Source organism: Eublepharis macularius, chromosome 9 (genome assembly GCF_028583425.1).
Source record: "Eublepharis macularius isolate TG4126 chromosome 9, MPM_Emac_v1.0, whole genome shotgun sequence".
In the NCBI taxonomy this organism is placed as follows: domain Eukaryota; kingdom Metazoa; phylum Chordata; class Lepidosauria; order Squamata; family Eublepharidae; genus Eublepharis; species Eublepharis macularius.
This window is the reverse complement of record NC_072798.1, coordinates 37,330,103-37,347,418: the sequence shown is the minus strand read 5'-3', so window position 1 is coordinate 37,347,418 and position 17,316 is coordinate 37,330,103. Positions and strand designations below refer to the sequence as shown.

General features: G+C 45.8%; 1 protein-coding gene across 1 annotated transcript in view; it reads left to right on the top strand.

Annotated features, from left to right (window-relative positions):
- Positions 1–849: 849 nt before the first annotated feature.
- Positions 850–17,316, top strand: part of CSNK1E (casein kinase 1 epsilon) — a 44,803-nt gene continuing 28,336 nt past the window's right edge. The window contains exons 1-2 of the mRNA XM_054988208.1: positions 850–1,027; positions 4,987–5,074. Coding sequence (XP_054844183.1) covers positions 4,999–5,074 — 76 coding nt within the window. The 5' untranslated portion in view covers positions 850–1,027; positions 4,987–4,998. The remainder of the gene's footprint in view (positions 1,028–4,986; positions 5,075–17,316) is intronic.

The following is a 17,316-nucleotide window of genomic DNA, read 5'->3' as shown; positions in this document are numbered from 1 at the left end:
TTCCACCTTGAGTCCCAGTGAGAAAAGCAATAACGTAAATAAAATAAAATGAAATAAAAATAATAGTTCCTTGGCAGTAAGTCTTCGTTGTGTTCAGTGGAATTTGCTCATGAGAAAATGTGTATAGAATCTGTTAATAAATTGATGCACACACTTAGGATGGCACCACATATAGGGCCAGTGTGAGGAATGTAAACCTCCACTATTCTACCCTGTTTGTCCAAAGGGGTAAAATGTTACTTTTCTGATGTGGAAGTACTTAATATCCACATTTCATTTCATCTGCAAAAATAGAGTACAAATAATATTTTTAACAACAAAAAACATCAATGTGTACGGGATTTATTTAACCGCCCTGAGCTTTGCAGTTCCAACCTAGACATGCTTCCACGATATAAGTAGTACTGAGTTCAGCAGTGCTTATTCCTGGGGAAGCATGCACAGGATCGCAGCTTTTACTGCCTTTCTCTGAACAATGGGAACATTACCGATATGCGTGACCCATCTTTCACAAAGCCATTTCCTGACCGTTCTGGACTCTGTGTGTGTCCGTTGCGCACTGCTGCAGTGCATATGTGGCGCTAGAAAGCACTTGTGTTTACAGTACTGTGTTGGCAGACTTTTGGAGGGGGTGGAGGGTCTCCAGTGCATGTTTACCCGCTTGTTTTGGCGAGTGTGGATATGGAGAAATAGCAGGAGGAGAGGAGAAAATAACAAAGTGCTGTCCCTTTAAAGCTCAGAGGGAGGGCCCAGGGCTTTGTGGATGACATCAGTGGGTTTGGCCCTGACACTCAATGGAAACTCAATGAGCGAGAGCCTGGGCTGTACACACACACACACACGCACACTGCGAGCCTGACGAGGAAGGAGGGAGGCAGTTGAGCAGAGAAGGAGGAAGCGGAGCGCTCGGCGCTGGGGACGGCCGCCGCAACCCCGTCCCAATCCTCCTTCATCCTTCCCCAGCCGGCCTCTTTCCCCCCTGACAGCCCCAGGAGCAGACGCGGGAGAGAGGCGCCTTCCAGGCGGGGTGAGTATTAGCGGGGTCTGGGCAGGTCTTGGGGGGCAAATCCGGGGGGAAAGGCGGCCCCTCCGCCTCTTTGTGTTTTCCTTTGCTGGCGAAGGAGGAGGAGGCGGCGGCGGGGCGAGGGGAGGGGGCGCCCTGGCTTGCAGAGCAAGGGAAATGGGGTGACAGGCGACTCGGGGGCACCCCGGGAAGGGAGGACAAAAGAATTTGTGCGTAAAAGCAAAAAAGGTGCGGAAGACAAAGGCTCCCGCCGCAGCCTAAATTTCAGGAGGACACTTGAGGGGAGCCCCCCCTTCCCTCCCTCGCCTGTGGCAGCTTTGCTATCTTATGTGTTGAAAGGGCTTCAGTGGGCTTTCTTATGGGGGAGCATTTCTATAACGTCCCTGTTTTGGGGGGGGTCCACTGGGCTTTTCCCCTCCCCCTCCTTCTTCCGCTTTCCTTACTTAACATCTCTGTGTAATTTTCAAACAATCAGCAGGGAGTAACCGATGCGCCCCCCCTTCTTATTTTCACCCCCAAACTGTTTATTGGGGGGAGTGCGTAATAGTCCTCCTTGGATGTGTATTTCTGAAAGTGTCGCTTCTGACAAACAGGGTGTGCGTTAGTGGAGGGAGGGGATGTTATTGTAAATCTCTTGTCTCCTTTTGTGCTCGGGGAAGGTTGGGGTATTGTTGTGGGGGATGAGGGAGGGGGGCTATTTTATTTTATCATTTGTTCTAAGACGTTGTTTCCTAGTCAGAGCCCGGAGCTTTGTAAGGAGAATAGGAAATAGAAGTTTCGTGCCATTTCTAATGGATCCATGGTTAATTCCTCCTGCAATATAGAACAATATATTTTTTTTCCAGAGACATTTCCAGCTTTTGGCTGAGGGTTGTTTAATTTTAAGTGATATTTGTGGCTGAGTGATTAAAATGACCTCAGTTTTGATCTCTGTCTCCTAATGTCTGCGTTTGTTGTGTGCCTTTAACTCCTATGTTTTGGAGTGTAAATGGTCAAAGAGGAAAACGGAGAGAGAGGAAACAAATCTGATCTTGCATGCTGCTTTTAAAATTATTTTAAAAGCCCTTATCTCTCTCCCCTTCCCAGCAGATAGGGAAGCTAGAATTAAATATCCTCTCTCCCCCCACCCCCATTCCTGCTACCCAGCAGCATCTATTATATAGCTGGTCAGCTCTCATGCAGTCTGGCCTACAGCAGCCCTATGTACATTCTTGGTTCCTAGCAGATCAAGTAAGACGAGCAAAGTCCTCTTACACTAATTGTTTGGGGGGAGGGATGGGTTAGTTAGTTGCCTGTCCTGTCCAGTCTGTGCTGAAATTCTGCTGTGTGGTTACTGTTTGTATACATGTATATATAATGGTATTGTACATATTTATATAATGTATAGTAGGTCTTGGGTGTGTGTGCATGCATATGGAGTTGACTGAGTTACAGCTTTCTAGTGTGTGTAAAGGGGATATTAATTTATTATAAGCATCCACTCATGCAAAGGGTATGCACTAGGTTGATGTGTGGGAATCCTTTCTGGAAAAAAGGGAGATGTTGGTTGCTGTCTTCACACCCTTGGGCTGGTGCTCTGGCTTGGGGAATATAACAAGTTATTTTGTCTTCTTTCTGTCTTCTGGTGGGAGAGGCCTTTAAGGCCTGAGGCTGGAGTGTGTGTGTGGATGTGGGGAGTAAGCTAGTTTCCCCTCTGACTTGGAAGCAGTTCCTGAGGGGACTGGCTTGTTGGCTATTTTCTTCTCTTTGCGGTGAGCTGGTCATGCCGCTGCCTTCTGTGTATCCATCTGTATACCCAAGGCTTTGCTTGCATTATTAATGTTCCATCCTATCCGTGCTTACTAGGAAGTATGCCCCATTGGACTTGTTGTTCTTAGGATTGTGCTTCATTTGTACACTATGTTTAAAGCAGGGGTGTGTGTCTCTAGTTTCTACTCCTTCCTGTTTTACTCCAATCTTCCATTGTTCTCTCACTTACTTTGTAGTCTGAGCAACACCTGCACTTTTAAAAAGAGTTGGGGGGCAGTTGACTGGAGGGGTTGTTGCAAAGCTGTACAAGATACCTCAGAACCCATCCTTGGTTCTTGTGCAGGAACTGAAAGGTCACTTACTAGTTGGAGGAAAAAATCCCTCTATGGACAGCTGCGTCCCTGGAGGCTGAGCCGGGATCTCTCGCATTGATTGGGTTAGTAGATGTTCAGGGCCTTCTCTTGCTGTTGGTCAATCTGTTGAGCAGCGCTGGCAGAGAAACTGAGGAAACTCCTGACCTTTAGGAAGTTCGTATCTGTAGAGTAACTTCTGAAAAATGCTGGCTATAGCCAGCTTTTGTATCACTGATGATATAGTCTGAAGGAATATACAGCATTGGTTTGTGTGTTGGATTAGGCTACAATACATATGAGTCCTTCTTCCCTCTGACTGATGGCCTTGTTTTCTCAGTACTGTTTTGTTCTGGTTTGGTTTCTAGGCTGGTTCTTCCTTTGTGAGATTCACTTGAGTTTTGAAAATGGGGGGGGGGGATCATTTTGTGGTGTCTTACAATTTAACTTGCAAGTCGTAAATATGACCTCTTTCAGTGTATTTTGGATGTCTGTAGCTGTGTGTTGTCAGGCTTGTGATAATTCTTTCGAACCATTCAGGGAACATCTCAGTGTGTGACTGCACCTGCTCCTCTTTTTGCAGTTTGGAGATTAGTAGCAAATATGGATTTGGGGTGTGACCAGAACTTAGCCTTGCTTCCCCTGTAATGTACCCTCATAAACAAAAGCACCTTCTTGTCTACTTAATCCTTATCCATTCTTCCAGAAAGCCCACCTTCTTGGGACCAGAGCCTGCATACAGCGCTTTAATAAATATGCATTATGTATATTGAACCATACAGCAGCATCCTCTCAGAGGAGCCACAGTCTCTCCTCCCCTCCTTTGAATAGGGAAGTGAAAGCCTAAGGTGATGACCACCCAGGGGATATTGTTGGGAAACCTCCAGAACTCCAATTGATGAAGGCATATGCAAAAAGATTGCTCTGGCTGTGCACAGCAAAGGTGATAAGGCTCTGGTTTGGATGGATCTTTCATGAGAATAAGTGCATATTGTGTGTATCGGGGGAGATGGTAAGCCTAGTGTCAAAATTATAGAAGCCCACAAGTAAGTGACTTACAGTACAGCCTTAAGTAGAATCACACCCTTCTGGGTCCATTGAAGTCAATAGACTTAGAACTTAAAGTCTGCGCTGTTACAGCCTGAGCAATTACAATGAACAATGTGGAAAATGTGATTGGAGATACTCGATACTGTATGAAGTAGCACAGCAAGTAATAGATTAGCAATGTAATGGATTGTATGTTCTTGTTCAGATCTGTTTTTGTGATTCTTAGTTCTCTTCATGTTTCTCTTTTGGCCTGTGGAAACGGTTGTGGTAAAGTCTTTCTACAGTTGGTTGACAAAATCACACCAGGTGTAGATTTCTTGAGCAGCTTCTGGAATAGATTGGTTTCTTCCACTGTAAGGTTCTCTGATTTTGTATTTCCAGCATCCTGTTCTTAAGCTTGCTTAGTTATAAAAGTCCCACTGGTTTTAGTGAGAGTCACTTCTGGGTAAGCATGCCTATTATCTTGTGCTAGAAGATTTTGGAGTTATGGCTCCTTATGGTAGGACTAATTTGATTTGCTTTTTTGGGTCATTTCTCCCATTTTTTTTCTAACCACATGATTGAAAAACATATCAGAGTACAGTATGCTAAACCCAAAGATTTGGTTATCTTGTAGGCTCTAAGACTAAGGATGGAGCCCCGATTTTGTACCGTGGTAGCTGGAAATCAAAGAACAAGCACTATGTCTGGATCTGAAAAACTTCTCAGTGTAAGGGGAGTCTAGGGGATAGATCTTGACATCTCTATTTGGTAGCTGATTGCATTGGTTTAGTTTACAATTTCTAACTGCTTGTCCTCTGTTTCATCCCTCAGAGCAACAGAACCATGGAGCTTCGAGTAGGGAACAAATATCGGCTGGGACGAAAAATTGGTAGCGGTTCCTTTGGAGACATTTATTTGGGTGAGTTTCTCTTAGCTGTAAGCGCATGTCTTCTAACTTCTGCATCATTGCAAGTTAGTAGTTTGGGAATGGTGAATTCATTATTCCATCAACTGTGCATTCTCCTCTGAGCCATAGGGGTCCGAAGAGTCTTGACTAGACTTGGTGGGGGCAAAGCAACTTTTCCCATTAGTTCTGAATTGAAGAGTCTTCATAGAATGGTACTGACTGATCCCTGCTGGGACCAGCAGTTTTTTCTTAAAATGGTAGTAGGATGGTGGGGTTTGCTGACACCTTTAATTTTAATGAAAAACGGTTTCAAATGGTGAGAATATTTACTGCAATGTTGAATCTTTTGAATGATGTAGTTAAAGTACTCTGGTAGGCAGCTGTGTTGGTCTGCAATACTACAGCAGGATTTGAGTTCAGTGGCACCTTAGAGGCCAACAAGATTTTTAGGATGTAAGTTTTTCAGAGTTAAAGTTATCTGAAGAATGGACCTTTGACTTAAAAGCTTATACCCTGAAAATCTTGTTGGTCTCTAAGGTGCCACTGGACTCAAATCCTGCTGTAGTTAAAGTACATATTTGTATGCAAGCACTGAAGTACATAAATCCTGTTACTGAGAAGCTTGTGTAAATTGCTGGCTGTGAAAGGCTGTCTCTTGCTCATCCTTGCCATGTTGCCAGGACAGGAAAGACTTTATGTGAAAATCTGTCTGTCTGTTGAAAAGGAAATTTGATATTGGACCTCTGGTTGGACATGTTTACGGTTAGGTGCATTGGAAATGTTCATAGCTGTAAAGCATGCCTTCTGTATTGCACTGATTGGGAAGAGGGAATCTGGTTATTGCGAGCCTTCAGGGCCAATCAGAATGCAAATTGGGGAAGAATCAGAGGAGCACTGCCTCTTGGGAAGCGCCCTTATACTCTGTAGAGGCTTGACTCCCATTTTTTTTTTAAAAAATCTGGCACTATGTGCATCTTCCTTGCGTAACCTATAACTTTGTTCCTCCTAATTCATCTCCATTTTTTTGTCTCACTTCTATGTTGTCCACTTAAAGATGTGCCCAGAAGCAAATAAAGTCTTCTAGGTGTGGCCTGTCTATCCGGTGCTGCATTGAAAAGGGCTACCCTCTGAGTGTTCTGTAACCTGATGCCTCTGCATACACTGCCTCCCTCCCATGTAGCTGGCTTTCCCCAGCATCCAGCCCTGGATCACATTGCAGATGTCTCCAGTTCTCAGCCTGGCATTGCTACAAGATTTGGCAATTTCACTGTTTCCCAGATTCTTCTTCTGGAGCACAGAGATGTTATTTCCTTGCTGTCCTACCTTAGCAGTTCAATACAAAATCTTTACTTTCTGATGAGGGTTTATCAAGTTCATATTTTCCTTACCCAAGGCAGCTAAATCTAGATTTTCTCTCTCTAGCACCATGGATACAGCATTTAATATGGATGTATCTTTTGTAGCAATCATAACTCATACATGCCTCCATTTTCTTCTTCTTAAGCCACTATTTTCCTTTTGTTCTCCCATCTCCAAGCTTCTAGTATGTGATTCTCTACAAATCAGGTCCTTATAGTGTCTCACAAGCTTGCATGATATTTCACCTTTTTTTATCCTCCTCCTTCCCCATCTGCACTTAGATTTGTATCTCTCCTGCATTTCAGATATTCATGGCAGTTTTAGGTGAGATTATCCTATTTTGTCCTCAAGCAACTATGTGGGGTAGGCTGAGAGTGATTGCCCCCACCCATGTGATCTTAGTGGCTGAACAGAAATGAGTCCTTCTCAGCGGCTGCCCACTTACGTTGGAACAGGCTTTCCAAAGAAACCCAGCAAGTATACATGGAGGACCCCATTCAAAGACACAGTCCTAAGAGACCACTGTACATAAAGTATAAATTTAATGTCAGTGAAAGTGCAAAGTGCAAAAAATCCCAATAAATATTATAGCTCTTAATAATATTCCAAGCTCTCTAACAATTATTTAACCAATGCCTAATATCAGTATTCACAATCGGACAATGTCCCAATTATTATCTATAATCCTTTTGTTGTTTGATTTCCATAAACACCCACCTAACCGACTCTTTAATGAGCTTCCAAGAAATTACTGAGAGATGGATTTTTAGTTTTTTCTGGAGTAACTTTACCTGTACAGTTTTAGGTAGTGGTATTGCTTTTGCTTTACACGTTTTATTGTAATTTTGTATTGATTGGTGTAAATTTCTTAAAGGTCATCTTGGGGCTCTAAAAGTGGATATAAATGTTGAAGTAAATGCACATTTGAATGCAGGTGTCATCTTGGTCTCATCTTCTGTCCACTGTACCAAACAGGATTTGTTTCTGTCAGTTCTCAAGAATTAGTTCAGTGCACTTGGTTCTGTTCCATCTTTCCTCCACACTGTGTCTGTCTTTTCTTTCTAGCCTTTTTCAGCTACCTTATGCCATTTCTCCATAAATTCCTGTTCTCTTTGTCCATGTATTTTACTTTGATAACCCTTAGGATATGCTGTCTGTTGCCTGCTGCACTTAGGGTACTGTTGCTAAAGTGTTTGGTTGTATATATTGGCTTAGATCCATAGAGCCATGCTTGAAGAAGGCAACTACCCCCCCCCCCACACACACACACCTTCTTTGCCCACTGAAATTGTGTTTCTGTAGTCAGTGGGCCCTCAGGAACAGTGTGTGGGCCATGGTGTAGCAGAAAAAAGGAGGCAGCAAAACTCCCCTTTCTCTGTAAATGCTGTTCTATTGGAAGAGCTGCCATTGGCCCAATGAAATGCCATCTAGGATTCAAGCCATGGCCAGCAGTGATTTAAAGGAGTGGGATGATTTGCTGATGCTTTTTAACTACAGCAGTGCTGCAAGCTACATATTTAATATTTTCCTGCTCATCTAGAGCTGGGGTGCATCTATGGAGCTAGAATAAAAGCAGTAAGTGGGCCCCTTCATGAAGGAGGATCATCCTTGGAGGTTTTAAGCTCAGGTGGTCATTGCTCATATGCAGTACAACTACTGCATGTGCAATGTCTCTTGCAGAATGAAGCTGATAGTCCTACAGGCACTGTTAAAAATTAACAATACAATAAGGGTGCAATATTCCCTCCAGAAACCCATGTGGCAGCGCTGCCTATCCCATTCCATTGCATCTGGGTGGAGGGGAGTAAGTCTAGGCAAAGGTTGGCAGGTTCAAGAGAAGTGGCTCAAACAACTAGAGAAATCTTTCATCCTAGCATATCTTACTATATAATTGAGTAAGCGTTTCAGACAACTCACTTTATACCCTGGTGCACCACCAGAGGGCGCTGCCATGGAGGGAAGCCTAGGCAAGGCACCATGTCCTTTCAGAAAATGTGTTATGGTGGGAAGCCCAGGCAGGAGCAGGGTAGGAGCAGGTGGCAATGGCTGCCTCCCGCCTTCACCCATCTGGTATTAGGAGTGAGGCAGGTGGCAATGCCCACTACCCAATTTAACCCAGCTGATGTTTGGAGTGGAGCAGGTGGCAATGCCCACCCCCTGTCTTCACCCAGGTGGTATTAGGAGTGTAGCAGGTGGCAATGCGCACACCCACCTTCACCCAGGTGGTATTAGGAGTGGAGCAGGTGGCAATGCCCACCCTCACCTTAACACAGCTGGTATTAGGAGTGGAGCAAGTGGCAATGCCCACCCTCTGCCTTAACCCATGTGGTATTAGGAGTGGAGCAGGTGGCAATGCCCTCGCCCTACCTTAACCAAGTGGGTATTAGGAGCGGAGCAGGTGGAATTTCCCCTCACACCTTAACACAGCTGTTATTAGGAGCAGAGCACTTGGCAATGCCCACCCCCCTTCACCCAACTGGGATCACAATCAGAGCAGGTGTTTTTTTACCTCCCACTGCCCAACAGGTATTAGGAGCAGTGCATTTGGCAATGCCCACCCTTCTTCACCTGACTGGGATCAGGAGTGGAGCAGGTGACAATGCCCCCCCCCGCCTTAACTCAGCTGGTATTAGGAGTGGAGCAGGTGGCAATGCCCTCCCCTGCCTTAACCCAGCTGGTATTAGTGGTGGAGAAGGTGACAATGCCCACCTCATGCCTTCACCTGGCTGGGATCAGGCACAAAGCAGGAGGCAATGCCCTTCCTCCCTTCATGCACCTGGGATAAGGAGCAGAGCAGGTGGCAATGCCCAGCCTCTTCAACCTACCAGAATAAGCCACTGTGCAGGCAGCAATGCCCACCCTGTCTTCGTCCTCCTGGAGTCAGGAGCCACACATGCAGCAATGCCTGCTCCCCCTTCAACCTGCCGGAGTGAGGAGCCACACATGCAGCAATGCCTGCCCCCCCCTTCAACCTGCCGGAATCAGGAGCAGAGCAAGTGGCAATGCCTGTCCCCCCTCAACCTGCCGGAATCGGGAGCAGAGCAAGTGGCAATGCCTGCACCCCCTTCAGCCTACCAGAATAAGCCACTGAGCAGGCAGCAATGCCCACCCTGTCTTCACCCTCCCGGAGTCAGGAGCCAAGCATGCAGCAATGCCTGCCCCCCCTTCAACCTGCCGGAGTCAGGAGCCACACATGCAGCAATGCCTGCCCCCCCCAACCTGCCGGAATCAGGAGCAGAGCAAGTGGCAATGCCTGCCCCCCCTCAACCTGCCGGAATCAGGAGCAGAGCAAGTGGCAATGCCTGCACCCCCCCTTCAACCTGCCGGAATCAGGAGCAGAGCAGGTGGCAATGCCTGCACCCCCTTCAGCCTACCAGAATAAGCCACTGAGCAGGCAGCAATGCCCACCCTGTCTTCACCCTCCCAGAGTCAGGAGCCAAGCATGCAGCAATGCCTGCCCCCCCTTCAACCTGCCAGAGTCAGGAGCCACACATGCAGCAATGCCTGCCCCCCCCCAGCCTGCCGGAATCAGGATGGCAATGCCTGCACCCCCTTCATCCACCTGGGATCAGGAGTAGAGCAGATAGTAAAGCCTGCCACCCACCTTCACCTGTCAGGATCAGGCACAGAGCAGGAGGCAATGCCTGTTCCTCCCTTCACCCAGCGGGGAGCAGGTGGCAATGCCAACCCCCCTTTCACCCAGCTGGGATCAGGCTCGGAGCAGGCGGCAGTGCTTTGCCCCCCTTCACGCAGACATAGACACAGAACAGGAGGCAATGCCCTCTCTTTACATGGCATGTATCAGGCATGGAGCAGGTAGCAAAGCCCACCACTCCTTCACATGGCTGAGATCAGGCAGATCAGGCATGGAGCAGATGACAATGCCCACCCCCCTCCTTCACCAGCTGGAATCAGTGATGGAGGAGGAGTGAATGCCTGCCTGCCCGCCCTCCCCTTTCTAGAGCCCATTGTATTTCCCCCCCACAACGGGCTTTGTTGCTAGTATATCATAAGAAGGGATGTAAATTTATTTTTTCAAAGCAACCTTTTACTTTTACTTTTTTATTTACTTCATTTATACCCCTAATTTCTCCCCAATGGTGATCCAAAGTGGCTTGTAACATTTCCCTCTCCATTTTATCCTCACAACAATCCCTTTAGGTAGGTAAGTCTGAGAATACGTGACTGGGACTGGCCCACAGTTACCCAGCCAGCTTCCATGGCAGAGTGGAGATTTGAACCTGGGTCTCCTTGATCCTAGTCTAACCCTTTAACAACTGCACTATGCGTAAGATTTTTATCTAGGTCTGCTTTCTCCCAATCCTCACCCCTTCAGAGCTGGAGTGCTCTGGTCTCTCCTTTCTCCTCCTTTCTAGCCAGCTGCTTTTCTTTAGCTTCCTTACTCCACACCAACGTCCTCCTCTGCCAGTGCCTCCGAGCTCTACTCCAAGCTCTTTTCCACTCTCTTGTGTACCTCTTGCTTTCTCCACCTTTCCTTCCTGCACCTCTCGTGCTGAATTCTCCCAGCCGCTTAAAACCTTCCTCTGCTCCCAGAGCTATGTCTTCTAGGCTTGGTCTCACTCTGGCCTACTCTAGTCAGGTTTACCCTAGGCATGGTGGATGGTCTCACTCTGGCCTCTTTTAGTTAGGCTCACCCTAGGCATGGCGGATGGTACATCTCCCAGCTTGAGAGCTTGGCTCTAGGAGCCGCATGCTTGGCCCAGCCAGCCCCTAGGTGTGAAGCTGGGAATGTTGACAGTTCTCCACTAGCTCTCCTTGGCTGGTGAAGGATAGTCTATTCTGTGATTTTCTCCCTTGAGTAAGGGCACAGGAGCTGCCACTGGGACGTTGGCTTGGTCAGGCAGCTACACTCTCATTGCTGGAGGATGATGTTGGTTCTGTAATGTCCTGTTTGCTGGTATTGCAGCAGCAATTTTAATTGGCTTGCTGCAATACCAGCAGAGAAGACTGTATGGAGCTGACATTGCACTCTGGTAGCACAAGTTATCGCGATGTTGGGTGACTGCATTTCCAGAGCAGGAAGCGCACACAGCCTTGAACATTGCTCGCTTTTGCACACAGTACTTGGTTGTGAAATAATTTTGCCAGGTTTGTTTTAAACTTTTACTGCAGATATGTAAGCGGTAAATGAATCCTTATTGTCTAAATGCTTCATGCTTTGCATGATAAAATTTGGTCTTGGTTTAAATTTTTCCTATTCTGAGTTCTGTGGATTAATTGTGCTGTAAGAGAGAGGCTACCCTGACCGGGATAGCCCAGGTGAGCCTGATCTCGTTAGATCTCAGAAGCTAAGCAGGGGCAGCCTTGGTTAGTAATTGAATGGGAGACCTCCAACAAAGACCAGGGGTGCAGAGGCAGGCGAAGACAAACCATCTCTATTAGTCTCTTGCTGTGAAAGCCCCAACAGGGGTCGCCATGTGTCAGCTATGACTTGAGGGCATTACACACACACACGTACGAGAGAGAGAGAGAGAGAGAGAGGCTATAGATGCTCAACTTGCTGCTTAGCCAAATTTACCAAGCTTTTTAAAAAAAACCATTGTCGGATGAACTGAAGTATACTAGACCCTTCCAAAGATCCGAGCTCTGAACTCACCTGGTTGTTGTCTCAGATGTGTCCTGGTCTCACCACGGGATGTTTGGAAATGACTCTTGTGATTTAGTCTGCTTGGATCCTTCCATTGTCCCTTGCTAGGTATTCCTGATTTCATTTCCTCCAACTAGTAAATGCATTTTTACTGTGTTTCTTTTAAATATATGGGAAAATGCTTACATTTACTGCTTCACTGCAGAATTACTGCAAGAAGGTGCTGGGTGAAGCAGTTGGTTGGCTGGCTTAGTACGTGCTATTTGCTGCATGTGGTTATTGAACCAGTTTTCTCAGAATGCCAATTGGATTGTGTGTATCGGGCTGGAGAGGCTTAATCTACGAGTGGTCACTGTTGCTTGGCAAGAGCTGAGGCTGGAAATTAGCACTTGAGATCAGGCCTGCATTGGGCGAAGAGAGACTGAAACGACGCTGGACCAGACACCCTATACCTCGTCTCCCCCCCCCTTTTTTTTTTTGCTGTCTATGGTCCTGTGATTCAATGACTCTTACAAACACATGTCTGGAATGTGGCAGCTTTGCTTTTCTGTGTGAAAATTGTTTTGTTTAGAAGGCTCAGCTGAGCAACGCTAACTGAACTGAAATGGGGGATGGGGGAGACGCTGGAGCTGCTGCAGATTAGGAGAGCTGTGGTAGCAGACCCAAGAGTTTAGCGGCGGGAGCTACCATAAACTGGAATTTATACGTCTTGGATTGTTGTGGGGGCCAGTGGATACAGATAGAAACAATTGCAAGCTAAAGGCTGTGTGTCTTGGAGCCAAGATAGAAGTGGCTATGTGATCGAGTGGAGCGCAAGTGAACAGGGAGGCATATATGTGAGTCTATTCACTTGCCATTCAAGTGTAATTCGTCACTTCTAGCTTGGCTCTTGCAGAGCATGTTGGGAAACGGGTGCCTGCTTGGGCAGTTCCTGGTTGCCTGCCCCGCTGTTAGAGGGAGGAAGATGCCTTCTCTTTGTCTCCCAGCCTGTAAACTCTCTCTTCCTGCTTGACTTCACCCATCTGTTCAATTCAGTCTCTCCCCCCCTCCCCTTTGCCACTTGGTAACAAAAATGATGGTGGGAGAAAGAAGAAGGGATGCTGTTGCTCTGCTACTGAATGTGAATAGGTATTGTTTGTGTGTACAAAGTATGCAGCTTTAAGTTTCAAAAAGAGCCCCTTGTGAAACGTGCCATTTTCACTTAGTTGGTGAACATTAATAGGTATGTCAAACTCCCCCCCCTCCCCATTTGAGCAATTTGAAACAAATTGATTCTGAAACTTGCAGCCCACACCATTGAGTTGGGGGAGGAATGCTGCGTAGGACTGTTGATTTCCAGATCTCTCAGATCACTGAAGCATAAGGTCTCTTGTAGCTTCTACATCATTATAAAATGTCAAAAAGAAAGACTGTTTCTAGGAGTCAAGATTATGGTATAATCTTATTTGCAGAGAAGGCTATTTCTTTTAATTCTGCATGAGGTGATGAAATGTGGATTCTTAAGGATTTAAGTCTGGGGTGGGGAGGGTACAGGATGTGTCCCTTGTGTCTCTTGTACAGGAACATTCTGTGCTTTGTCCCTTAAATGTAATTCAGAGATCCATAAAGTATTGGGCGGATTGCAACTAGTGGGCGGATTGCAACTAGTTAAGTGATTTGGTAGTGATTTGGGGAAGGGTTAGTTGAGAAACTGTGTTGAGGAAGATTGAAGGATGCTTTACAGATTTACATATCCTGCATGAGAAGACAAGATTCTCTGGAAAAGTCAATAATGCTAGTAAAAGTGGAAGACAGTAGGAAAAGAGGAAGACGTAAATCGAGATGCCTTGACTCAATAAAAGAAGCCACATCCTCCAGTTTGCAGGATCTGAACAAGTCTGTTAATGATAATGTGTTTTGAACGTCTTTCATTCATAGGGTTGCCATAGCTCGGAGGTGACTTGACTGCACATAACAAACACAAACACACATATCCTGCATAAATTCTTAGTGCAAAAACTTCTAAGGTGGGTTATATACAATCAGTAGTTAAATCATAATTAAAATGGCCAGTAAAAATCAATGAAAAGCGCAGGATGTTATAGCAAAATAATTGACTATAACATTCTCAGTTGACAAAAGCCATTTACCAGCAGAGAAATTAGACAGTATAAATAGTGGAGGGATGTGTGTGGAACAAGACTTTCTCCTCGGCATAATCCACCAAAAAGCCTTAGTGAATAACTAGGCTTCCGATGCCTAAAACTATCCATGCTGCATACTAGGTGAGTATTTGTGGCGAGGAAGTTCCAAAGCCGAGGTGTCTCTGCAAATAGGGCTCCATCTCTTGTTTCTCCTTGTCTTTCCTCTGAAGCTGAGAGGCACACAGAGAAGGAACTCTGCACAATCTTGTTCCTAAGGGGACGGCTTTTATGAGAGCAAAAGGTCCTTTAAGTATCCTGGTCCAAAACTGGGATTTTGAATTGTGCCCAGAAGCAAATAGTCTCAAGATTGGTGAGAGATGTTCCCAAGAGTATGAACCAGCTTACAATTTTGCCACTTCATTTTTTCACTAGCTGAAGCATCGGAACAGTCTTTAAAGGCACTATGTGTTACTGAGGAGATCTGAACCTCCATTGCACTTGGAAAACTAATAATATCCCTCATCTCTGAATAGTGAGGAAGTCTTGGCAGTTGGAGAAAGCAATGCAGAAGCTGCCTGGACATATAAATGGGGTGGGGGCAGGGCAAAGGTATGAACATTTTTATTTAAGTCTATTTGTTTGAGAAGATGCTCTTGGCATTGTTGATTGAAATTGGTACGGTCCTTGTTCCAACATTGCTGGCTGCAGACTTTTTTCAATATTCCACGCATAATCAGCCCACAGCACAATTGCCACAAATACCTCATGTAACAGGGGCATATGGTATGATTTGAAATGCACGTGAAGGGTTCTGGTCTGGTTATGGGAAGGCAGGTCTGCCTGCCTGCCTGCCTGTCTCTCTCTACTGCTCCGTGCGGGGCTGCTGCCTGTTCCCTGGCCCAGGAGACCAAAGGGAACATTCCCTCCAAGGTATGTAGGTTTTGTAGGCATTGCATTGTTAGAATGAAACCATCTCCCACTGCAGATTTGATGGCCACCGTCTTCCTACCCCATATATCCTTAGTACCTGGCTCCTATCCTCATCTGTCCTGTTAACCTCACTGACCCTTTCTCAAAAATTCCATAGATGACAAAAGCCTTGAATAAAGGTGTTCAGAAAAGTGCACTGATTTAAGTATGCAAGATAAGCAGATCTGCATAATCAGAGGCCAATGTCTCCTTGGAACCAAACTAGGAATTTTATATGCCATTTTATGAGCAGTAACCTCTTTGTCAGCAGCGCTTTTTTTCAGGGGGAATGCGGGGGAACGGAGTTCCGGAACCTCTTGAAAATGGTCACATGGCTGGTGGCCCCGCCCCCTGATCTCCAGACAGAGGGGAGTTTAGATTGACCTCCGCGCTGCGCGGAGGGCAATCTAAACTCCCCTCTGTCTGGAGATCAGGGGGCGGGGCCACCAGCCATGTGACCATTTTCTCCGAGGGCAACCCACTGAGTGCCACTACCTCTTTTCCCAGAAAAAAAGCCCTGTTTGTCAGTATTAGGCCTTCATCTCAAAGGGCAGATAGTTTTCAGTCCTTGCATCACTTGTAGGATTGTAAACCCTCTGATCACAAAAATATCTTGTACATGGCCACTGATGTTATAAATGGATTCTGTTTTTCCTGAGTCTGCAGACGACAAACCTGAACGAGTGACTCAGATGTCAGCTCTTGTGTACTCTCAGCCTCCCTGCCTCCCAACCAAGCTCACTGGGGTTGTAGCTCTAAAGCGGAGTGACAGCACTCCTTAAATGTCAGCATTAACTTTGGTTTGCTGATCATTTTAGCAGATGGAATGAGAATCAGCCCCATGGGAGAGGTGGGGAAGAGGACAAGGGGTTCCTAACAGAGAAAGAAATGCACTGGAGAGAAAGAAGAGACTGAGAAGATAGAGAGAAACCAGAAAGAGCCTGAGAGATGGGTGGATTGTATAACGCCAGTCCTATGAGTATTGCAGGATGTGATGATAAGATAATGGCTGGATATTTAATAACCGAAACATGCATTATGTAAGGGCCATGCTCTGTCTGTCTTGCTCAAGAAGAGGAGTTCTTTTTGTGTACTGAGTTGAAGTGTCATTGTCTTGAATATACACCTGGCCCTGAGGGCTACAACTAGAATGGAATACCACAGCTTTGCCCTAACAAAGTTCACGGGCAGTGCGGTGATGCCTGAGTGTGTGTATTTCCTGTCCTTTGAAAACCTGTTCAAATGATTGTTTCATCTACATCTGTTCCCTTCAAGCACTTTTTAAAAACTTCCTTTTTCTTTTTCTGGTATGCCCGATCATTTTATATTTCCAATTTGTTTTGGTGGTCTTGTTCATTCTTTCCTCCTGAGACAAAATACTGCTAATGGTGCTAAAGCATGAGTTTGGGATTTTTCTTCTTCTTTGTTCATCTTGCAGTTCCTCTTTACAGCCCTTTGTTGTTGCTTGACGCGTATAAGAGGCAATGGATGTTCATTTTCATCAGCCAGTCCAGCTGTGTAGATAAGTACCAGAGTCTTGCTTGCTTGCCCATGATTAATTTCTAAGAGAGATGTGCTGGGATTCAATCCTGTCTGAAAGCCTTTCTTCCTAATCCTAGGTGGGTGGGGTGGGGTAGGCTATAGTTTCCTGCTGGATTCGTATGAATATGTGGCAGATACACAGAGGTGTTTCTTTTTATTTGACAATTTCCATACTAGACTTTCAGAAATGAACATGGGGTGAAGGAATGGACCCGGTCTCAACCCGAGCTATGCTGCCTCGCTTGTCTCCACATGTCTGTTTCACAGGATAGCTTAGAGCTGTAGATCCAGGGTGAGTGGCTAGCTCCCGACTGGATTGAGCTTCCGAAGATCCTGATCGGCTTTTTCCCCTGTAGGGAAATACACATCCTCTTGTGATCACAGTCCTGCCCATAAATTCATAATCTGATTGGAAAGTTCAAGATGCACCTTAACTGCACAATAGTCTCTATATTCCACTCCGCTTCATCTTTAGATTTGGGAAAGAAATAAAATATTGCCACATTTGTTTTCTTGTTTCCCATCCTGTGGCTTTCCTTTTTGTGTGTGAATTGTTGAGTAGAATTGATTGGTTAGGCTGTTTGTTTGGTGGGATGTTCTTTGCTTGCTATTCTTTTTCTCCTCCCAATATCTGAAACCAAGCTGTTCTTCAA